Source organism: Panulirus ornatus, chromosome 42, assembly GCF_036320965.1.
Source record: "Panulirus ornatus isolate Po-2019 chromosome 42, ASM3632096v1, whole genome shotgun sequence".
Classification (NCBI taxonomy): domain Eukaryota; kingdom Metazoa; phylum Arthropoda; class Malacostraca; order Decapoda; family Palinuridae; genus Panulirus; species Panulirus ornatus.
Genome location: NC_092265.1, coordinates 17,631,001 through 17,656,692, shown reverse-complemented (window position 1 = coordinate 17,656,692; position 25,692 = coordinate 17,631,001). Strand labels below are relative to the sequence as shown.

Genomic DNA, 25,692 nt, shown 5'->3' with positions numbered 1-25,692 from the left:
GTTGATATACATCGAAGAGACGAAGCTAGGACGCCATTTGGTAAACATGTGATTGTCCAAAACATACAACGAGCGTTCATAAACTTATCATTTTACAAATCTTATCAACAATAAAGTTATCTAATTTGTACAGACCATCACTAATATTAAGATTATAATTCTTTGTGTATTTAATAATAGAAGATTCAATGATATTTCTCTTGGTAATAGAGTTAGAGTTAACTACTGAGATGGCGTTACTCCAGTCAATACAATGATCATAGTTTTTAACATGATTAAACAAGGCATTTGATTCCTGTCCCGTTCTTATACTATATTTATGTTGCTTAAGTCTAACAGAAAGATCCTTACCAGTCTGACCAACATAAAATTTATCACAGTTTTCACAAGGAACTTTATAGATGCAACCAAGAGAATTTTCTGGTGAATTCCTGATTAAGATATTCTTTATAGTATTATTGTTGCTAAAAGCAACATTTACATTAAAGGATTTGAGCAACATGGGAAGCAAAGTGAAATTATTATTAAAAGGGAGAACTAAAAGATTCTTGGTGTTAATGGGAGGTTTGGGCTCAACTCTATAAAATGATTTCTTTGCTAACTTAAGGGATTTATCAATGAAAGATCTAGGGTACTTTAACTCAGATCCAATAGAATATATCTTCTGAAACTCATCATCAATAAACTCTGGACTGCAAATACGTAATGCCCTTAGGAACATAGATTGAAATGATGATAATTTAACTCTGTCATGTTGAGATGAGTAATAATGGATATATGAGCATACATTGGTGGGTTTTCTGTATATGCTAAACTTAAACTTTAATGTAAATGTTGCCTTTAGCAACAATAATACTATAAAGAATATCTTAATCAGGAATTCACCAGAAAATTCTCTTGGTTGCATCTATAAAGTTCCTTGTGGAAACTGTGATAAATTTTATGTTGGTCAGACTGGTAAGGATCTTTCTGTTAGACTTAAGCAACATAAATATAGTATCAGAACGGGACGGGAATCAAATGCCTTGTTTAATCATGTTAAAAACTATGATCATTGTATTGACTGAAGTAACGCCATCTCAGTTGTTAACTCTAACTCTATTACCAAGAGAAATATCATTGAATCTTCTATTATTAGATACACAAAGAATTATAATCTTAATATTAGTGATGGTCTGTACAAATTAGATAACTTTATTGTTGATAAGATTTGTAGAATAAGTTTATGAACGCTCGTTATATGTTTTGGACAGTCACATGTTTACCAAATGGCGTCCTAGCTTCGTCTCTTCGATGTATATCAACTGACTATTATATTCCTCTCTTGTGTCTCCCCTGATGATGTGATTATTACACGAAAGTGCACTTGGGAACTTTTCGTGTTTCATTTTCCCCGTGGACTCATATATATATATATATATATATATATATATATATATATATATATATATATATATATATATATATATATATATATATATATATATATATATATATATATATATATATATATATATATATATTCTTCTTTTTTCTTTTTTATACTATTCGCCATTTCCCACGTTCGTGAGGTAGCGTTAAGAACAGAGGACTGAGACTTTGAACAAAATCCTCACTTGGCCCCCTTCTCTGTTCCTTCTTTCGGAAAATTAAAAACGAGAGGGGAGGATTTCTTGCCCACGCTCCCTTCCCTTTTAGTCGCCTTCTACGACACGCAGGGAATACGTGGGAAGTATTCTTTCTCCCCTGTCCCCAGGGATAATATATATATATATATATATATATATATATATATATATATATATATATATATATATATATATATATATATATATATATATATATATATATATATATATATATATATATATATTCTGCTGATGCATAATAAGTAAACATAAAGTGTTAGATTCTGTTACTTCGTGGTAAAGCGTGGGTTCAGGAGATATTCCAGCCATGTCAGTCATGTCACTTAGTAATTCCATTTGCACCTCCGCCTCTTTTGGTGATTACCAAAGCTGTGCGCATAATGTTCGCGTTCTTTATCATATACAGTCAAGTTTTTTTACACTTAAGGTTTACATTTTGAAGTTCACGTGTGATATATTTTCTGGAGTCTCGTCATGTATCGATATGCCAGCTCTCCTTATCTACCTTTGTGATTACACAAGATAAGAAAGCAATCGGTAATGTTAGAAGGATGAAGGAAACTCCCTTAGTGGAATTGCCAGATATTTCTAAATTCTTCGAGTGTTTGTTAGTTACATATTGACGGATTCTTGATATGATGTGAGGTGCGATCATTACCCTTCTCTATGAGGCCCTGAACCATGGTGAGGAGGCGCTGGGGACGTGAGCAAATCCAATAACACTAATTTGATGACGGTGCAAAATACCTGGCACTTTTCATTTCCAGTTAACAGAATAGCCTCAACTGCCATATGCGAATCCGAATGTGGTTCAAATGTACATGATTCGAATTTAATTTCATGCATATCGAACACTGATAGGTCATTCATGTTCCTAAGAGGTGCAATCAAAAAGTAACCTGTGTTTATTTGATCATTTCCTCACGAACACAATGATGATATTTTGATAACAACATCGCATTTGTCTCCCTACATGCATAAGTAAGGCAGAATTGCCCCCGGGAACAGTTCCTGGCTGTCGCTGTGGCTGGCCTCCCTCAGAAGCAGTTGCTAGCCCTCGCCACGGCTGGCATCCAAGAGCTCCACTTTAAACTCATACCTCTGACCCTTTTCTTGCAGGTTCGGGCGCAGGACCACCTCCCTCCTGTCGACGGTGGGGTTCCTCATCACCGCCGTCTGCGTCACCTTCAGCACGAACTACACCTCCTTCATCAGCCTACGTTTCCTTGTTGCTGCGTTTGGGTCAGGGATCTTCCTTCCTAACTTTGTCATCTGTAAGTCTTCTGTGAGGGTATAGTCTGTGGGTCTGGGAGTCCTTCGTCGAAATCTGTGTGTCTTGTGTAAAATTTTAGATCCTTCAAAGATTTTGTGAATCCTTCGGAGTCTACGAGTATGATCATAGACTATCTAAATTCTATGAATTCTCTGTAAGTCTGTGAGACCTGAGTATAGATAGACTCAGAACTTGTTGAAGAGAGTCATTATTTCCTGTAACGAGTCTGGTTCATAATAGAGTCTGTAAATTCTGGAGCATCTGGTCTGTGAATCTTGAGTAAAATCTGTTGCCTCCCCACAGGGAATGCAAACCCTAATTCAAAGACTGTTTCCTCAATGTAAAGTCTGTGAATCTCTCGCAGAGTCTGTGAGTTCCGTGTAAAGTCTATAAACCTTGTGAGTAAAACATGTGACTTTTGTGTGAGTAAAACATGTGACTTTTGTGTGAGTAAAACATGTGACTTTTGTGTGAGTAAAACATGTGACTTTTGTGTGAGTAAAACATGTGACTTTTGTGTGAGTAAAACATGTGACTTTTGTGTGAGTAAAACATGTGACTTTTGTGTGAGTAAAACATGTGACTTTTGTGTGAGTAAAACATGTGACTTTTGTGTGAGTAAAACATGTGACTTTTGTGTGAGTAAAACATGTGACTTTTGTGTGAGTAAAACATGTGACTTTTGTGTGAGTAAAACATGTGACTTTTGTGTGAGTAAAACATGTGACTTTTGTGTGAGTAAAACGTGTGACTTTTGTGTGAGTAAAACATGTGACTTTTGTGTGAGTAAAACATGTGACTTTTGTGTAGAGTCTCAGTCCTCAGCCCTGATGATTGGTTGTCACATGTAAGTTTCTGCAAGAGTCTGTGAGCCCTGACTGGAGTCAACCATTTCTGTGAAATTTCCCTTAGTTTTGAGAGTAGATTCTGTGCTGAGTCTGTGGGAAAGTTGATGACTCCCTTGCGGAATTTGTGAATCGATATGCATAGTTTTGGATTCGTCAGTGTGAGAAACTTTGTAGTGAGCCTTAAATTTGCACTGCATAGTTCATTAATCATAAATGAAATCGGCAGAGAGTGTGAAGTCTGTGAAAAGTCTGTGACTCCAGAGTAGAGTCAATGAGCCTTGTTTGTATGGGAATGTATGGACGTGTATGGGAAAGTGTGTGTATGTATGGGAATGTATGGACGATATAGAATTGTACGGATGTGTATGGGAATGTATGGACGTCTATGGGAATGTATGGACATGTTTGGGAATGTATGGTTTTATATGGGAATGTATAGATGTGTATGGGAACGTATGGATGTATATGGAAAAGTATGAATGTGCATGGAAATGTTTGGATGTGTATGGGAATGTATGAATGTGTATGATTTGTATGGGCATGCATGGGAATGTATAGGAATGTATGAGTTGTCCTGTGTCCCGTACATTTTTCGATTCCTGTGTATAGTCTGTGATTCCTGTGTATAGTCTATGATGCCTGTGTATAGTCTATGATTCCTATATATAGTCTGTGATTCATGTGTATAGTGTATCATTCCTGTGTATAGTCTATGATTCCTATTATAGTCCTATGTATAGTGTGTGATTCCTGTGTATAGTCTATGATTCCTGTGTATAGTCTATGATTCCTATGTATAGTCCTATGTATAGTGTGTGATTCCTGTGTATAGTCTATGATTCCTATGTATAGTCCTATGTATAGTTTGTGATTCCTGTGTATAGTCTATGATTCCTATGTATAGTCCTATGTATAGTTTGTGATTCCTGTGTATAGTCAATGATTCCTGTGTGTAGTCAATGATTCCTAAAAACAGTCTATATATGGTTATGGAGTGTACAGTGGTAAGCAGAGTTCGTGCGTGTCCTGGGGACTCCACAGTTTACAACGCACTGGTTGGATGCCTGAGCGTTGTTAAGTCTGTGTTGTGTCTAAGTCTTCAGTTATTTCTCAGTTATTCATGAGAGATGCTGAGGTGCGCAGACGGAGTGCTGGGAAGCTGTCGGATCGGAACCTATATATTCTTTGAATGTCTGAATTTTGTCAGGAACCGACTCAAGTGTCTCAGTGTATATCGTTCATACATAGACAGTAGTCCGTTTTCCATGAGCCAGTCTCTCTCTCTCTCTCTCTCTCTCTCTCTCTCTCTCTCTCTCTCTCTCTCTCTCTCTGTAACTGACTGAGGGAAGTATGGTTGATAATAAGATGTCACGTAGTGTTTGAACGTGGCGGCAACGACAGTCTTGCTGGGGCTGTGGCATTTATCTCACGCAGGTCTTCTGACCGGCCTTCCGACGTCTTGCCTTACAGCACTGGTGTAGCCTGTGGCTCACCTGACACTGGTCCCGCTAGTGTGTATCTTCTGGCCACGCCTAACACGCCTCTGTCATTCTGATTAACATATCTTCGTCTTCCTCCTACCAACGCTTCTTCTGTGTCTCCCCTCGACGCCTTAGTACACCCCGTGGCTATTGTATGGCTTCCCTGGTCCCTGCTGACGCACTCATACCTCCCTTAACACCCACCTCCCCCCGGGGCTCTTTAAAGACGTACTGTAAGACCTCGTTCTCCCCGTAATGCATCCATCTGCTTCCTTTACCCCGCCTTGATCTCCTCCCCAGTGATGGAGGTAGTGGGGCCCAAGGGACGGACCCTGATGGGGATGCTGTACCAGAGCTTCTACAGCGTCGGCATCTTGCTCTTAGCGGCCATCGGCTACTTCGTCAGAGATTGGCGCTACCTGCAGCTGTGCATCTCCGTCCCCGTCGTCCTCCTCCTCCTCTACTACTGGTGGGTGTACCTCACTGCCCGAAGGGCCTGGCTCTGAAGGTGACACTAGGGCCTTGCTATGATAGTGACACTTAGAGCCTCACTCTTAGGGTGACACTTAGAAGCCTTGCTATGACGTGGGGGAGGGGGATGATGACATTGCAGCCTTGCTATGAGGGGGTGAGTGTAAAGGACCTGTTATGAGGGCGACCCTTGGACCCATAGTATGATGGTGACACTGTTGTGTCATATTGCTCTTGCCACTCATGAGCCAGACTGTTAGTGTCTGAGATCCACATTACTGGGGTGACGATGATGATGATTGGCGGGAAGTGGTGTTCAACCGAACCATAAATTTTAACAAAGAGAAAATAGGTAATGTGTGAGACCTTCTTGCAAGGCCTGCAGCACACTTGGAGGATCATAGATGTTCCCTGTATAGTCAACAGTGTGACCTAAACCCTCCCACAGCCTCTCATATTCAGTCACTTTTCTTATCCCGAGTCAGGACTCTGGACTGTCCGTCCCACTGAAATCCAAACCCAACCTCCCCTTGGAAGAATCATTAGGGGACTCAACTAAGTACCTTTCCTCACTAGTGGAGTTTAATCAATAATTGGTTATATTTTGACTGTGTACTCTAATCAAACGACTCTTTTAGGATATCTTGTAAAGAAAAAACAATGGACGCCTGACCGAGCTTCCTTCAGTGTTATAACCTTAAGGAAAGGTTATCCAATGTAGTGTCCTATTTTGATGACCTTACCAAGAATTCTTAACGAACTTTCCCTCATGTTGACCATAGTCAGACGTTGGCTCAAGATTTTTTTCACTTGGTAAACCAGTAAGTTTCCTAGATATGTATGTGTGTTGCAGGATCCTGCCGGAGTCTCCCCGCTGGCTAATGATGAAGGGCCGCTACCAGGAGGGGCTCAAGATTCTGGCACAAGCGGCGAAGTTCAACGGTGGCTCTTTACCTCAGCAGCATCAGATCGACGTGCTCGTGGCGAGGATAGACAAGGAGGTGAGAATAGGTGGGAGTACGTGGGAAAACAAACAACAGGGAAGGCTCGCTGGCTGATGTCTAGGTTGTCGGTTTTGAACTTAGATCTAGAAACAAATAAGTGGATGAGGTAAAGGTAGATTTCATGAGAGAGAGAGAGAGAGAGAGAGAGAGAGAGAGAGAGAGAGAGAGAGAGAGAGAGAGAGAGAGAGAGAGAGAGAGAGAGAGAGAGAGAGAGAGAGAGAGAGACAGACAGACAGACAGACAGACAGACAGACAGAAATTTTGTCGAAAGGTAGCGCGTTTCACTCTCCGAATATATTCTTTTTTTTTCAACACTACTCTCAATCTCTGCCGTCACGCACAATGCTCACATGTTAGTCCTGGGTTCACCTGGAGCCGGGTTCAGTCAGTCACCCAGACTTCTCAGGAAAATTTCGGAGTTTCGTCCATGATGTTCTTTTATCATCATTGCCATTTCCCCCATCAAGAGATTACTTCAAGAGCTTCGTGTTCTTCGCCAGACTGTCATGATGTATTGGCTTGGTATTATTGTTGTATATATCCAGAGATTCTTGCACACACCATGGCCCATATATTCGTATGACTTTCCACAAGGCATCTCCATCAATCACATCATATGTCGTTTCTAATTGCTACATACAAATTCTTGTTTCTCTAGTCATTTCTCACACAGATTCTTTAAAGCAAACACCGGATCCACATATCTCCTACCATGTCTGAAACCACACTGTTCCTCCCCATCTGATGCCCTGTATGTGCTTCACCTTCTCAGTCACTACTATCCCATACAACTTACTAGGTACACTTAACAAACCTATACCTCTGTCCACCTTCTTTTCATAAAAATGGCACTACATACGAATCTCATTAATCGTCAGGCACTTCATGATCCATACATGCATTGAAAATCATACCCAACAGTCAACCAAAAAGCAACCTCCGTTCTTAAGAAAATCAGCCTCCTTGCCGCATTTCATCTTCCACAAGGCTCTCACAACCTCTTCTCTTTTCACCAAACTACTTTCCATATCTCTTTCACTTAGTATACCTCCCCCCCCTAACCCCACTACCACCCCCCACGAACCCAAAAAATTACATCTGCCAGTCTATCATCAAGCACATTCAACAGTCTTTCAACATACAATCCATCTCTGCATTTCATCACTACCTGTTAGCACTTTCTCGTTAGCTCCCTTTTCCGATGTTCCCATTTGTTCTTTTGTCTTTCTGACACAATGAACCGCCTTCCAAAACATCTACTTATCCTCCCTTGCAGTTTACTGATACTCGCTCACCCCATCTCCTTTTTATTCTCTTTTTCATACCCAGTGCCTTCCTTTTAACCTAATACCGCATCTTCGTATACATATATATATATATATATATATATATATATATATATATATATATATATATATATATATATATATATATATATATATATATTGGAAAGGATCACAATTTTGCGCGTGATCAAGATATTCCTATGAGTCCACGGGGAAAATGAAACACGAAAAGTTCCCAAGTGCACTTTCGTGTAATAATCACATCATCGGGGGAGACACAAGAGAGGAATATAACAGTCAGTTGATATACATCCAAGAGACGAAGCTAGGACGCCATTTGGTAAACATGTGATTGTCCAAAACATACAACGAGCGTTCATAAACTTATCATTTTACAAATCTTATCAACAATAAAGTTATCTAATTTGTACAGACCATCACTAATATTAAGATTATAATTCTTTGTGTATTTAATAATAGATGATTCAATGATATTTCTCTAGGTAATAGAGTTAGAGTTAACAACTAAGATGGCGTTACTCCAGTCAATACAATGATCATAGTTTTTAACATGTTTAAACAAGGCATTTGATTCTTGTCCCGTTCTTATACTATATTTATGTTGCTTAAGTCTAACAGAAAGATCCTTACCAGTCTGACCAACATAAAATTTATCACAGTTTCCACAAGGAACTTTATATATGCAACCAAGAGAAGTTTCTGGTGAATTCCTGATTAAGATATTCTTTATAGTATTATTGTTGCTAAAGGCAACATTTACATTAAAGGATTTAAGCAACATGGGAAGCAAAGTGAAATTATTATTAAAAGGGAGAACTAAAAGATTCTTGGTGTCAATGGGAGGTTTGGGCTCAGCTCTATAAAATGATTTCTTTGCTAACTTAAGGGATTTATCAATGAAAGATCTAGGGTACTTTAACTTAGATCCAATGGAATATATCATCTCAAACTCATCATCAATAATTCTGGACTGCATATACGTAATGCCCTTAGGAACATAGGTTGAAATGATGATAATTTAACTCTGTCATGTTGAGATGAGTAATAATGGATATATGAGCATACATTGGTGGGTTTTCTATATATGCTAAACTTAATCTTGTTTCCTTGTCTATGGATCATGCAATCTAAAAATCTTTTATATTTTTGCTTTCCGAGATAATGTTCTCGACTTCCACACATTTTTCAAGGCTCCCAAAATTTTCGCCCCCTCCCCCACCCTATGATCCACTTCCGCTTCCATGGTTCCATCCGCTGACAGATCCACTCCCAGATATCTAAAACACTTCACTTCCTCCAGTTTTTCTCCATTCAAACTCACCTCCCATATATATATATATATATATATATATATATATATATATATATATATATATATATTTATATTTATTGTACTTTGTCGCTGTGTCCCGCGTTACCGAGGTAGCGCAAGCAAACAGACGGAAGAATGGCCCAACCCACCCACATACACATACCCACCCACATACACATGAATATACACTCACATCCACACACGCACACATACATACCTATACATTTTAACGTACATATATATATTTTTTTTTTTTTTTTTTTTTGCCGCTGTCTCCCGCGTTTGCGAGGTAGCGCAAGGAAACAGACGAAAGAAATGGCCCAACCCACCCCCCCCCCCATACACATGTATATACATACGTCCACACACGCAAATATACATACCTACACAGCTTTCCATGGTTTACCCTAGACGCTTCACATGCCCTGATTCAATCCACTGACAGCACATCAACCCCGGTATACCACATCGCTCCAATTCACTCTATTCCTTGCCCTCCTTTCACCCTCCTGCATGTTCAGGCCCCGATCACACAAAATCTTTTTCACTCCATCTTTCCACCTCCAATTTGGTCTCCCTCTTCTCCTCGTTACCTCCACCTCCGACACATATATCCTCTTGGTCAATCTTTCCTCACTCATTCTCTCCATGTGCCCAAACCATTTCAAAACACCCTCCTCTGCTCTCTCAACCACGCTCTTTTTATTTCCACACATCTCTCTTACCCTTACGTTACTTACACGATCAAACCACCTCACACCACACATTGTCCTCAAACATCTCATTTCCAGCACATCCATCCTCCTGCGCACAACTCTATCCATAGCCCACGCCTCGCAACCATACAACATTGTTGGAACCACTATTCCTTCAAACATACCCATTTTTGCTTTCCGAGATAATGTTCTCGACTTCCACACATTCTTCAAGGCCCCCAGAATTTTCGCCCCCTCCCCCACCCTATGATCCACTTCCGCTATATATATATATATATATATATATATATATATATATATATATATATATATATATATATATATATATATATATATATATATATATATATATACATATATATATTCTTTCTTCTTTCATACTATTCGCCATTTCCCGCGTCAGCGAGGTAGCGTTAAGAACACAGGACTGGGCCTTTGAGGGAATATCCTCACCTGGCCCCCTTCTCTGTTCCTTTTTTTGGAAAATTGAAATAAAAGAGGGGAGGATTTCCAGCCACCCGCTCCCTTCCCTTTTAGTCGCCTTCTACGACACGCAGGGAATACGTGGGAAGTATTCTTTATCCCCTATCCCCAGATATATATATATATATATATATATATATATATATATATATATATATATATACCTGGGGCTAGTGAAGAAAGAATACTTCCCACGTATTCCCTGTGTGTCGAAGAAGGCGACTAAAAGGGGAGGAAGCGGATGGCTGAAAATCCTCCCCTCTCATTCTTTTTTTTTTTTTTTCCAGAAGAAGGAACGGAGAAGGGAGCCTGGTGAGGATATTCCCTCCGAGACCCAGTCTTCTGTTCTTGACGTTACCTGCGGGAAATGGCGAATAGTATGAAAGAATAAAGATATATATATATATATATATATATATATATATATATATATATATATATATATATATATATATATATATATATATATATATATATACATATGGACATAATTCATACTTGCTGCCTTTATTCACTCCCGACGCCACCCCGCCACACATGAAATAGCATTCCCCCTCCCCCAGCGAGGTAGAGCTAGGAAATGACAAAAGGCCACATTCGTCCACAATCAGTCACTAGCTGTCATGTTTAATGCACCGAAACCACAGCTCCCTTTCCACATCCAGGCCCCACAGAACTTTCCTATGTTTACCCCAGACGCTTCACATGCCCTGGTTCAATCCATTGACGGGACGTCCACGCCGGTATACCACATCATTCCAATTCACTCTATTCCTTGCACGCCTGTCACCCTCCTGTATGTTCAGGCCCCGATCACTCAAAATCTTTTTCACTCCACCCTTCCACATCCGATTTGGTCTCCCACTTCCCCTCGTTCCCTCCCCCTGACACATACATCCTCTTTGTCAATCTTTCCTCTCTCATTCTCTCCATATGACCAAACCATTTCAATACAACCTCTTCTGCTCTCTCAACCATACTCTTATTAATATTACCATACATCTCTCTCACCTTTTCATTACTTACTCGATCAACCCACCTCACACCACATATTATCCTAAAACATCTCATTTCCAACACATATAGCCCATGCCTCACAACCATATAACATTGTTGGAACCACTATTCCGTCAAACATACCTATCATATCCCCAGGGATAAGGGAGGAAGAATACTTCCCACGCATTCCCAGCGTGTCGTAGAAGGCGACTAAAGGGGACGGGAACGGGGGGCTAGAAACCCTCCCCTCCTTGTATTTTAACTTTCTAAAAGGGGAAACAGAAGAAGGAGTCATGCGGAGAGTGCTCCTCCTCCTCCAAGGCTCAGATTGGGGCGTATGAATGTGTGTGGATGAGAAAAAAGGAGAGATAGGTATTATGTTTGAGGAAAGGAACCTGGATTTTTGGCTCTGAGTGAAATGAAGCTCAAGGATAAAGGGGAAGAGTGGTTGGAAATGTCTTGAGAGTAAAGTCAGGGGTTGGTGAGAGGACAAGAGCAAAGGAAGGAGTAGCACTACTCCTGAAGCAGGAGTTGTGGGAGTACGTGATAGAGTGTAAGTGGATGGAGAGAGATTGGTGATTATTGATACCTATGCACCTGGTCATGAGAATAACGATCATGAGAGGCAAGTGTTTCGGGAGCAGCTGGATGAGTGTGTTAGCAGTTTCCATGCACGAGACAGGGTTTGGTGATGGGATACTTGAATGCAAAGGTGAGTAATGTGGCAGTTGAGGGTATAATTGGTGCACATGGGGTGTTCAATGATGTAAATGGAAATGGTGAAAAGCTTGTAGATTTGTGTACTGAAAAAGGACTGGTGATTGAGAATAACTGGTTTAAAAAGAGAGATATACATAAGTATTAGTATGTAAGTAGGAGGGATGGCCAGAGAGCGTTATTCGATTACTTGTTAATTGATAGGCGCGCGAAAGAGAGACTTTTGGATGTTAATGTGCTGAGAGGTGCAACTGGAGGGATGTCTGATCATTATCTTGTGGAGGTGAAGGTGGAGATATGTAGAGGTTTTCAGAAAAGCAGAGAGAATGTTGGGGCGACAAGAGTGGTGAGAGTAAGTGAGCTTGGAAAGGAGTCTTGTGTGAGGAAGTACCAAGAGAGATCGAGCAGAATGGAAAAAGGTGATCGCAAATGACGCAAGGGGAATGGGGGAGGAATGGGAAGTATTTAGGGAAGCAGTGATGGCTTGCACAAAAGATGCTTGTGGCATGAGAAAGGTGGGAGGTGGGAAGATTAGAAAGGGTAATGAGTGGTGGAATGAAGTAAGTTTGCTGGTGAAAGAGAAGACAGAAGCATTTGGACGATTTTTGCAGGGAAATATCGCAAATGACTGGGAGATGTATAAAAGAAAGAGGCAAGAGGTGCAAGAGGTGAAAAAAAAGGGCAAATGAGAGTTGGAGTGAGAGACTATCGTTAAATCTAGGGAGAATAAGAGGATGTTTTGGAAGGAGGTAAACAAAGTGCTAAGACAAGAGAACAAATGGGAACATCGGTAATAATGGGGAGGTAATAACAAGGAGTGGTGAAGTGATAGGGAGATGGAGTGAGTATTTTGGAGGTTTGTTGAATGTGTCTGATGATAGAGTGGAAGATATAGGATGTTTGGGTCGAAGTGGTGTGCGAAGTGAGAGGGTCAGAGAGAATGAATTGGTAAACAGAGAAGAGGTAGTGAAAGCTTTGCGGAAGATGAAAGCCGGCAAGGCAGCAGGTTTGGATGATACTGCAGTGGAATTCATTAAAAAAGGGAGTGACTGTATTGTTGACTGGGTGGTAAGGTTATTTAATATATGTATGATTCATTGTGAGGTGCCTGAGGATTGGCGGAATGCTTGCATAGTGCCATTGTACAAAGGCAAAGGGGATAAAGGTGAGTGTTCAAATTACAGAGGTATAAGTCTGTTGAGTATTCCTGGGAAATCATATGGGAGGGTATTGATTGAGATTGTGAAGGTATGTACAGAGCATCAGATTGGGGAAGAGCGGTGTGGTTTCAGAAGTGGGAAAGGATGAGTGGATCAGGTGTTTGCTTTGAAGAATGTATGTGAGAAATACTTAGAAAAACAGATGGATTTGTATGTAACATTTATGGATCTGGAGAAGACATATGAGAGAGTTGATAGAGATGCTCTGTGGAAGTTATTAAGAGTATATGTTGTGGGAGGCAAGTTGCTAAAAGCAGTGAAAAGTTTTTTCGAGGATGTAAGGCATGTGTACGAGTAGGAAGAGAGGAAAGTGATTGGTTCCCATTGAATGTCGGTTTGCGGCAAGATGCGTGATGTCTCGATGGTTGTTTAATTTATTTATGGATGGGGTTGTTAGGGAAGTGAACGCAAGAGTTTTGGAGAGAGGGACAAGTATGCAGTCTGTTGTGCATGAGAGACCTTGGGAAGTGAGTCAGTTGTTTGCCGTTGATACAGCGCTGGTGGCTGATTCGGGTGAGAAACTGCAGAAGCTGGTGACTGAGTTTGGTAAAGTGTGTGAAGGAAGAAAGCTGTGAGTAAATGTGAATAAGAGCAAGGTTATCAAGCTCAAGAGGGTTGAGTGACAGTTAATTGGGAGGTAAGTTTGAATAGAGAAAAACTGGAGGAGGTGAAGTGTTTAGATATCTGAGAGTGGATTTAGCAGAGATGGAACCATGGAAGCGGAAGTGAGTCACAATGTAGGGGAGCGGGTGAAGGTTCCGGTAGCGATGATGAATGTGTGGAAGGCGAAAACGTTATCTCGGAGAGCAAAAGTGTATATATATGTATATATATATATATATATATATATATATATATATATATATATATATATATATATATATATTCCCTATTATGGGCGATCATAGCTCAGCGGTAGCGCTCATGCCTGTTGCACAGGGGTCCCAGGTTCGATCCTGGCTGTTGGAAGTTTGTATGTTCTATGAAGGTGCGCGTTCATATGCACTTTGTTCGTATGTATATATATATATATATATATATATATATCTTTTTTTTTTTTCATACGATTCGCCATTTCCCGCATTTGCGAGGTAGCGTTAAGAACAGAGGACTGGGCCTTAGAGGGAAAATCCTCACCTGGCCCCCTTCTCTGTTCCTTCTTTTGGTATGTTGAGATAAAAGCTACTGACCAGCAGATTTGCATCATCATGCTTCGGCCTCAGAGTTATCAGCATCATAAGCAGGAATGAAATAAGATTTGTTTATATATTGAATAGAGTTAGCTACTTGCCTCAGCTGGGGTCCTCTGTAGCTTTCTTACTACACAGTTTGGTTACCCCTCAGGCAGTAGGTTATGAGGTGAGGCTGGGTCGTGCTGCACTGGCGGTGTTTGTTATCGCTCTGAGAGTGACATTTTGAAGGTGTATGTTACTATCATAAAAGTTAGCAAATGTAAAGGAAAAGCAAGAGGTAGGAATCTATTCTTGTCTAATGTGTCGACGACGTCATCCTCCTGAAAAAGACACTGTCGAAACCAGTCTTGCAGAATAAATTCCTAGTTCTTTTGTCTTCATTTTTTCATTAGTCACTATGAATGACGCATGGCTATATTTGTTTGTCCTGTCCTGTAGTGCCGGTATCTATCTAGATGATGTATCTGTGTCTGGGGTTGTGTGAGGAGCACAGGTTGAGTGGAGTGGGGACGAGTAGGTTGGGATGGACGGGTTGAGGGTTAACAAAGAGATAAGGATAGTGTCCGTAGTGGACTTTACAGTCTGAATATAGAATAGAGTTTGAGTTGGGTCGACTCGTTACTGAATGACATCACTTGTGGTGATATAATTGATGACATTCTTGCGATGTCAGCGGTGCTGACACTTGCTGTGACAGCACATGTGGGTCTACCATTTGGCATGTGATCTAGAGTGCTGGTGTGAAGTAGTGGTGGTGGTGATGTGGGAGGGAGGAGTTACAGCTGGCCTTGTTTTCCTTATTGAAATTCATTATGGTTGGTCGGTTGTTGACTGGATTATTCTGCTTCATCCTGTTTACTCTCGTGGTGGTTGTACGTATAACACCAAGATCTCTGCTGTGTTGGCAGTCATTACGAGCGTAATTCTTACAGATGACTAGCAGTGTTGATCTGACTCCATCATCACCTGTCTTGTCTGGTGAAGATCCTCTCATCTCCCATCGTCTTTGTGTCAGGCTGGCTGGACAGGTCAGGAACACCTCAACTCATTTTCCTTTCTCGCTTGTGACTTTTGACATCATTTCCTCTTTCACTTTAGACAGGACCCGTCATGATGGTGCGCCATTTTCATGCATTGAGCTTTATCTTCAAAGACAATAACATACAGAACCCGCCCCCAACTGGACTTGGGGAAGGGCAACATAGGAGATGTAATTAAGTCATTCAGATTTCGATTCATGACTCAGTTTGATCTAATCACGTAATCAGCGCCGATGTGTATAGTATGTTCCAAGCCAAAAGCTTACAAGACTACCCTCGTCTCCAAGGATATACTCTGGCGTCAGTCTCCACACGGCCCGGCGTCTGGATGTGCGTGCCGACGGCGTGAAACCCCCGTCAGTACACTACGGCGCCACCTGAGACACTGGGGCGAGGGTCGCCTGGGACACCAACAACAGATCCAATAAACAGATCGATACCATCACAGCCTGGTCACGCGCCGGATCCTTACCACCACGTATGCTAGGGAGGCGAGGCGCCGACCGCCTTCAGTAAATCACTTACTGCAAAGATGTCGCATTATCTTCATTAAGTTTAGCTGAGACACAGAGACTCATAGTGAACGCAGGTCATGACCGTCCTGAGAGAGACTCTAAACTTCAAATGACGCAGGCGTCTCCCCCCGGCCTTCAAACTTTCTTTCGTCCCCTTCCTTCATAAGGACAAGAAATGCGCTGAAAACTCAGAACTTATCTACTGATTATCATAGAGATTAGGATCAAGGAAGAGAAACAGAGAGAGAGAGAGAGAGAGAGAGAGAGAGAGAGAGAGAGAGAGAGAGAGAGAGAGAGAGAGAGAGCGCAACAGATTCTATGAATTCCATTAATTTAGACTTAAAAAACATATATATGTCATTGTCCTTTCATTCTACTTTTCTCACATCTTATCTTGATCGTCATATAACCCCAACTCCAAGTCTTCTCTCCTCCAGTCCCATCGTTTCCACTCCCGTCTTCCAACCTCCACCTCTTCCCACTCCCCCTTCGTCTTCCCTCTCTGCTCCACTGTCCTCTATTGTCTTCTATTGTTGTGCCGATGAGACACCGCACAACTCCACTCCTCAAAAAAGTGAAAAACCCCAATTATAAGAAATATATCATTATTTTTCAAATATATAAACATTAGATTGCAGCCATGGTGATTACCTTTACCGGTACACGTAATGAAATATATTTAAGGAAAATAAAACGTTTTCACACCTTGTCCGCAGAGGTGCCAGGCGACAGCGACGCAGGGCAATGTATGGCAAAGGTTCCTTAACTTCTTCAAAAATATCGTAAGTACCCTCCTTAGACGCACCATCCTAATCGTACTGTCACAAAACAAAACAAAAAAATTCAGCTAATTCTAATATAACTGCCTACCTTACCCGCACTGCCTCACGATTACTGAAACAAAGGAAGGAAAAGACAGATCACCTCTCCCATTTACAATCTCCCGTTATAATATACCCCCACATAACAGTCGGCCAGAACCCTCCAATCTCCTGTACTGATGCTTCTCCACATCACCTCTGTGGTAAGTGCTGTAACTCTCATATCACTCGCCATCCAATTTCAGTTTTACCCACATCAATCTAGAATTTACTTCTTTGCACTACATGAAACACACTCACACAACTCCTGCTTCAGGAGTAGTGCTACACCTTCTTTAGCTCTTGTCCTCTCACCAGAGACCTGAACCCTCTTCATTACGATAAACAAAAGCGACAGCCAACCATCCCAACCATCTGTTTCATAACCACCTACCGTAAACCTCTTCTGCGCCCACCTCCCTTGCCCATCTCCTATGCCCACATCACGATACTAAACACCATCTACAAGAAGAAGTCGTCACTGTCTGATCTTCGCATGACCACCTGTCACAGTGACCACCTCTCTCACACTTGCCCGCCTTCACCATAAGCTCTACCTCAGATATCGTTGCTGAGGACCCGCAACATGCGCCGGCGGTGCTTCATCATGTTCTTCGAGTGGTTCGTCATCAGTATGGTCTACTTCGGTCTCCTCTTCAGCGGTGGCAACATCAACGCTTCAGTCTACATCCTTACCATCCTCTCCGGGGTCGTTGAGATTCCTTCCTACATATTCGTCTCCTGGACAATCCAAAAGTAAGTTTCTCTCTCTCTCTCTCTCTCTCTCTCTCTCTCTCTCTCTCTCTCTCTCTCTCTCTCTCTCTCTCTCTCTCTCTCTCTCTCTCTCTCTCTCTCTCTCTCTCTCTCTCTCTCTCTCTCTCTCTCTCTCTCTCTCTCTCTCTCTCTCTCTCTCTCTCTCTCTCTCTCTCTCTATGTATATATATATATATATATATATATATATATATATATATATATATATATATATATATATTATCCCTGGGGATAGGGGAGAAAGAATACTTCCCACGTATTCGCTGCGTGTCGTAGAAGGCGACTAAAAGGGAAGGGAGCGGGGGGGCTGGAAATCCTCCCCTCTCGTTTTTTGGTTTTCTGATGAAGGAGCAGAGGAGGGAGCCAAGTGAGGATATTCCCTCAAAGGCTCGGTCCTCTGTTCTTAGCGCTACCTTGCTGACGCGGGAAATGGCGAATAGTATAAAAAAAAAAAAAATATATATATATATATATATATATATATATATATATATATATATATATATATATATATATATATATATTGCTTTGTCGCTGTATCCCGCGTTTGCGAGGTAGCGCAAGGAAACAGACGAAAGAAATGGCCCAACCCACCCCCATACACATGTATATACATACGTCCACACACGCAAATATACATACCTACACAGCTTTCCATGGTTTACCCCAGACGCTTCACATGCCCTGATTCAATCCACTGACAGCACGTCAACCCCGGTATACCACATCGATCCAATTCACTCTATTCCTTGCACGCCTTTCACCCTCCTGCATGTTCAGACCCCGATCACTCAAAATCTTTTTTCGCTCCATCTTTCCACCTCCAGTTTGGTCTCCCACTTCTCCTCGTTCCCTCCACCTCTGACACATATATCCTCTTGGTCAATCTTTCCTCACTCATTCTCTCCATGTGACCAAACCATTTCAAAACACCCTCTTCTGCTCTCTCAACTACACTCTTTTTATTACCACACATCTCTCTTACCCTTTCATTTCTTACTCGATCAAACCACCTCACACCACATATTTTCCTCAAACATCTCATTTCCAGCACATCCACCCTCCTCCACACAACTATCTATAGCCCACGCCTCGCAACCATATAACATTGTTGGAACCACTATTCCTTCAAACATACCCATTTTCACTTTCCAAGATAACTTTCTCGACTTCCACACATTTTTCAACGCTCCCAGAACTTTCGCCCCTCCCCATCCTATGATTCACTTCCGCTTCCATGGTTCTATCCGCTGGTAAATTCACTCCCAGATATCTAAAACACTTTACTTCCTCCAGTTTTTCTCCATTCAAACTTACCTCCCCATTGGCTTGTCCCTCAACCCTATTGTACCTAATAACCATGCTCTTATTCACATTTACTCTCAGCTTGCTTCTTTCACCCACTTTACCAAACTCAGTCACCAGCTTCTGTAGTTTCTCACCCGAATCAGCCACCAGCGCTGTAATTAACACTCAAATTACAGAGATATAAGTTTGTTGAGTATTCCTGGAAAATTATACGGGAGGGTATTGATTGAGAGGGTGAAAGCATGTACAGAGCATCAGACTGGGTAAGAGCGGTGTGGTTTCAGAAGCGGTAGAGGATGTGTGGATCAGGTGTTTGCTTTGAAAAATGTATGTGAGAAATACTTAGAAAAGCGAATGGATTTGTACGTTGCATTTATGGATTTGGAGAAGGCATATGATAGAGTTGAGAGAGAGAGAGAGAGAGAGAGAGAGAGAGAGAGAGAGAGAGAGAGAGAGAGAGAGAGAGAGAGAGAGAGAGAGAGAGAGAGAGAGAGAGAGATTGATATGAGTAAAACTGAAAGTGGATGGAGAGACATGGATGATTATTGGTGCCTATGCACCTGGGCAGGAGAAATAAAGAACATGAAAAGCAAGTCTTTTGGGAGCAGCTAAGTGAGTGTGTTAGCAGTTTCCATGCATGAGACCGGGTTATAGTGATGAGTGATTCGAATGCAAAGGTGAGTAATGTGGCAGTTGAGGGAATAATTGGTGTACATGGGGTGTTCAGTGGTGTGAATGGAAATGGTGAAGAGCTTGTAGATTTGTGTGCTGAAAAAGGACTGGTGATTGGGAATACATGGTTTAAATAGAGATATACATAAATATACGTATGTAAGTAGGAGAGATGGTCAGAGAACGTTATTGGACTACGTGTTAATTGATAGGAACGTGAAAGAGAGACTTTAGGATGTTAATGTGTTGAGAGGTGCAACAGGAGGGATGTCTGATCAATATCTTGTGGAGGCGAAAGTGAAGATTTGTAGAGGTTTTCAGAAAAGTAAGGAGAATGTTGGGGTGAAGAGAGTGGTGAGAGTAAGTGAACTTCGGAAGGAGGCATGTGTGAAGAAGTACCAAGAGAAACTGAGTGCAGAATGGAAAAAGGTGAGAGCAAAGGACGTAAAGGGAGTGGGGGAGGAATGGGATGTATTTAGAGAAGCTCTGATGTCTTGCGCAGAAAATGCTTGTAGCATGAGAAAGGTGGGAGGTGGGAAGATTAGAAAGGGTAGCGAGTCGTGGGATGAAGAAGTAAGATTGTTAGTGAAAGAGAAGAGAGAGGCATTTGGTCGATTTTTGCAAGGAAATAATGCAAATGACTGGGAGATATATAAAACAAAGAGGCAGGAGGTCAAGAGAAAGATACAAGAGGTGAAAAAGAGGGCAAATGAGAGTTGGGGTGAGAGAGTATCATTAAATCTTAGGGATAATAAAAGTATGTTTTGGAAGGAGGTAAATAAAGTGCGTAAGACAAGAGAACAAATGGGAGCATCGGTGAAGGGGGCTAATGGGGTAATAATAACAAGTAGTGATGATGTGAGAAGGAGATGGGGTGAGTATTTTGAAGGTTTGTTGAATGTGTTTGATGATAGAGTGGTAGGTATAGGGTATTTTGGTCGAGATGGTGTACGAAGTGAGAATGATTTGGTAATCAGAGGTAGTGAAAGCTTTGCGGAAGATGAAAGCCGGCAAGGCGGCAGGTTTGGATGGTATTGCAGTGGAATTTATTTAAAAGGGGGGTGACTGTGTTGTGGACTGGTTGGTGAGGATATTCAAAGTGTGTATGGCTCATGGTGAAGTGCCTGAGGATTGGCGGAATGTATGCATAGTGCCATTGTACAAGGGCAAAGGGGATAAAGGTGAATGTTCAAATTACAGAGGTATAAGTTTGTTGAATATTCCTGGGAAATTATATGGGAGGATATTGATTGAGACGGTGAAGGCATGTACAAAGCATCAGATTGGTGAAGCCCAGTGTGGTTTCAGAAGTGGTAGGGGATGTGTGGATCAGGTGTTTGCTTTGAGAAATGTATGTGAGAAATACTTAGAAAAAAAAATGGATTTGTATGTAGCATTCATGGACTGGAGAAGGCATATCATAGAGTTGATAGAGATGCTCTGCGGAAGGTATTAAGAGTATATAGTGTGGGAAGCAAGTTGCTAAAAGCAGTGAAAAGTTTTTATCGAGGATGTAAGGCTGTGTACGAGTAGGAAGAAAGGAAAGGGATTGGTTCTTAGTGAATGTAGGTTTGCGGCGGGGGTGCGTGATGTTATGGATGAGGTTGTTAGGGAAGTGAATGCAAGAGTTTTGGCGAGAGGGGCAAGTATGCAGTCTGTTGTGGATGACAGGCTTGGGAAGTGAGTCAGTTGTTGTTCGCTGATGATACAGCGCTGGTGGCTGATTCGGATGAGAAACTGCAGAAGTTGGTTACTGAGTTTGGTAAAGTGAGTGAAAGAAGAAAGCTGAGAGTAGAAGTGAATAAGAGCAAGGTTATTAGGTACAATAGGGTTGAGGGACAAGTCAGTTGGGAGGTAAGTTTGAATGTAGAAAAACTGGAGGAAGTGAAGTGTTTTAGATATCTGGGAATGGATTTGGCAGCGGATGGAACCATGGAAGCGGAGGTGAGTCACAAGGTGGGGGGGAGGGCGCGAAAGTTCTGGGAGCGTTGAAGAATGTGTGGAAGGCGGGAACATTAACTCGGAAAGCAAAAATGGGTATGTTTGAAGGAATAATGGTCCCAACAATGTTATATGGATGCGAGGCGTGGGCTATAGATAGGGTTGTACGGAGGAGGGTGGATGTGTTGGAAATGAGATGTTTGAGGACAATATGTGGTGTGAGGTGGTTTGATCGAGTTGGTAATGAAAGGGAAGAGAGATGTGTGGTAATAAAAAGAGTGTGGTTGAGAGAGCGGAAGAGAGTGTATTGAAATGGTTTGGTCACATGGAGAGAATGAGTGAGGAAAGATTTACAAATAGAATATGTGTCAGAGGTGGAGGGAACGAGAAGTGGGACACCAAATTGAAGGTGGAGGGATGGAGTGAAAAAGATCTTGAGTGATTGAGTGATTGGGGTCTGAACATGCAAGAGGGTGAACGGCGTGCAAGGAATAGAGTGAATTGGAACGATGTGGTATACCGGGGTCGACGTGCTGTCAATGGATTGAACCAGGGCATGTGAAGCGTCTGGGGTAACCTAACCTAACCTAACCATGAAAAGTTTTGTAGGGTCTGGTTGTGGAAAGGGAGCTGTGGTTTCGGTGCATTATACATGACAGCTAGAGACTGCATGTGAACGAATGTGGCCTTTGTTGTCTTTTCCTAGCGCTACCTCGCGCACATGCGGGGGGAGGGGGTTGTCATTTCATGTGTGGCGGGGTGGCGACGGGAATGAATAAGGGCAGACAGTATGAATTATGTACATGCGTATATATGTATATGTCTGTGTGTGTATATATATGTATACGTTGAGATATATAGGTATGTATATGTGCCGTGTGTGGACGTGTATGTATGTGGGTGGGTTGGGCCATTCTTTCGTTTGTTTCCTTGCGCTACCTCGCCAACGCTGGAGACAGCGACAAAGTATAATATGATAAATGAAATATTCAGTAGGCTTATGAGATATAATTGTTGCTCCATTCGTTTAGACAACTCATTGTTATACGTATTGTTCTTGAGTGTGTACCACTATAAGCACGTTAATACCCTTTTGCTTCTGAAGGTTGGGTCGCCGAGTGAACCTTTGTGGCGTGTGTGTCATCTCCGGTGTCGCCTTACTCCTCATCCTGACTGTACCCAAAGGTGAGGGTGTAGTTCTGCGTCAGGATCTAGTTGTTGATATGAGGCTGTAGCTGTTAGATGTAAGATTCTAGTGGTAAGGTGTTTGTTCTACATTAAGATATAGATGTTAAATGTAGGCTTTCTTTATCTTTTAGACAAAGCTTGTAGTTGTTAGATGTAAGGTTGTAGTTGTTAGATATAATGTTGTAGATGTTAAGCATTAAATTGTAGCTATTGAATGTAAAGTCATGCCTGTTCTACATAAGGTTGTAGTTGTTAGATGTAAAGTTGCGGTTGTTAGTTATAATGTTGTAGATATTAGACGTAAGACTGTAGCCGTTAGATGTAACGTTGTGCCTGTTAAACGTAAGGTTGTAGCTGTTAGATGTAAGGCTGCAGCTGATAGACGCAAGGTTGTAGCTAACAGACATTGGCTTGTAATTGATAAACATATGGTTGTAGTTGATGCACGTAAAGTTGTAGCTGATAGATGTAAGGTTGTAGCTGATAGACATCAGGTTATAGCTGTTAGATGTAATTGTTAGATGTAAAGTTGTAGCTGTTAGACGAAAGGTTGTAGCTGCCTGATATAAAGCTGTAGCTGTTAGACACAGACATATAGATGTACAAGGGCTAAAAATCATCTTGATGGATGTTGTAGATATGTTATCTCTTGCAGGTAAAGTTGCGAGCTTTTGTAGGTTTAATACTTACTGTTGTATGTCAGGTTGTAACTGTTGCTGCTGAAGTTGTTCTTGTTATGGGTTATGTTATAGCTGTTCTTGTTAAGGTTGTAGCTGATGTAGAGCAATTTGTAGAAAAGCTCACAGCTGTTATTGATCAGGCTGTACCTGTTGGAGCAGCTGTAAGTGAAGTTATAACTGTTGTAGATAAGGTTGTAGTATTTGTAGGTATGCTTGTAACTTTTGTTGTTGAAATTGTGGTTCTTGTAATTTCGGTTGTAAAACAGGTTTTATGTGCTATAGAGCGGATTTTAGCGGTTGTAAAGGTCATAACTGTTGTGGTTAATATTGTATCATGTCAGGCAATTTGTAGATGTTGCAGTTTAGCTTGTAGATGTTGTAGGCAAAGCTTTAGACGTTGTAGGTTAGGCTTCAGTTGTTTTGGGTTTAGTAGTTGTTGTTGTAGGTCAAGTTGTTGTTGTTGTTAATATCAAATATAGTTAAAGTTGTAGTTGCTGTGAGTCACGTTGTTGCTGTTGTCAGTAAATTTGTACTTGTTGTAGTTCAGATTATCAGTGATGAAGGTAAAGTTGTAGCTGTTGTTAGTCTGACTGTAACTGTTTTAGGTAAAGAGGTCGATGTTGTAGGCCTAATTGTAACTGATGAAAGCAAAGCTATAGATGACGTAGTTCAGGTTGTGACTTTTGCAGGCAAGAAGCTGTTGTAGTTGTGGCTGTTGTAGGTCAGGTTAGTGTAGGTCGTTGCCATAAATGTTATATACAACACTACGTACCCCCTGATCCTGGCTCTCCTTCAGAGTAGGGTTGTAGCTACTGTGTATAAGAGAGAAGGTGTTGTAGGTTCGATTGTTCTATCTCCTTATTACTGATTTCTCTGTGAAAGTAGGAGAAGAATCGGTGAACCTTTGGATGGGAATGAGTAACGTGTGAGTAACGATGCAGGCAGCTACGTGTGAGGTGTGGCACTGCTGGAGGTGGAGAATGAGTGGCTTGGAGAGGTGCCTCACTGCAAGTCTGTCATCACATAATTGTTGTTTGAGCAGTACACGTGTGTGAGAGATCGAGAATGTCTGTAGTGACTCCATAAAAACCATGTTGTGATACTGAAGGGGAAGTTAAGGATGCCGTTCGGGAGGGAATTGGAAAGTGATAGAAGATGTAGGCCCAGGGTAGAAACTGTGTAGTCAGACTGGGTAATTTCCCGTTCACACTTTCCTATCAAGTTTCCATGGTAGTATATAATCCCCATAGAACATGGTATTCCTTCTTTGCTCTTTTCCTGGTGGCTATTGCGTCAGATGGAGTGGTGGATGGGGAGCTGCCTTCAGCTATACTACCCTGTTATGACCTCAGATAAGATCATGACCTCAAGACATGACTAACCTCCTCCTCCAAAAGATATACTCGTTATGGACCATTAAGTCTCTTCATTTCGGATCGTTCTGACGTTCTTCGAAGTAAGGGTTAAGGAGGCAATGCGAGAGGAAGTGATAGGTGGGTATGGGGGTCGCGGGTACAAATTATATGGGTGAAAAATGCATGGATTACGTGCATCAGCAGGCAGGAATGTTGTACATACTGTACGTACGTATAACAAAGTTAGTGCAGCCGGATTCTGTTTTGCATGAGGTTGCACCACGAGTTAAAAGTTACGTCTGACTAGGCTATCACTGGGAGTACTGTCTCGTCATAAAACTTTCATTCTAAAGGGGTCCATCTTTTCCCTGCTACTGGAAGTAGCGCAGCCTTGAAGCTGCAGGAGCTCTCAGAATGAGGTCGTGGTTAACACCAGAACCCATACTTAGTTAAGGGTCTTGTTGCAACTTCAGATGGATAAATGAATGGACATAAATACATGCTGTAGACAAAAAGAAGACAAAGGTATACAAGGTCATAATTGAATCTTGTCCGAAGAGAAGGAATATGATGGGTGGCTTGCACTAGCTGCTGTCTAGGAGAGGCTTAAGGGTAGGAGGTTTATCAGGTTATGGTGTCAATATGTAGGTTCCTTCCATGACAGATGGTAATAGACGACAAATGTA

The 25,692-nt window shown here is 41.5% G+C and overlaps 1 protein-coding gene across 1 annotated transcript in view; it reads left to right on the top strand.

Annotated features, from left to right (window-relative positions):
- The window catches only part of LOC139761947 (organic cation transporter protein-like), a 145,038-nt gene that overhangs the window by 105,282 nt on the left and 14,064 nt on the right, over positions 1 to 25,692 (top strand). Inside the window, exons 6-11 of the mRNA XM_071686654.1 lie at positions 2,769 to 2,923; positions 5,552 to 5,720; positions 6,576 to 6,723; positions 16,945 to 17,010; positions 17,651 to 17,844; positions 22,889 to 22,968. Coding sequence (XP_071542755.1) covers positions 2,769 to 2,923; positions 5,552 to 5,720; positions 6,576 to 6,723; positions 16,945 to 17,010; positions 17,651 to 17,844; positions 22,889 to 22,968 — 812 coding nt within the window. The remainder of the gene's footprint in view (positions 1 to 2,768; positions 2,924 to 5,551; positions 5,721 to 6,575; positions 6,724 to 16,944; positions 17,011 to 17,650; positions 17,845 to 22,888; positions 22,969 to 25,692) is intronic.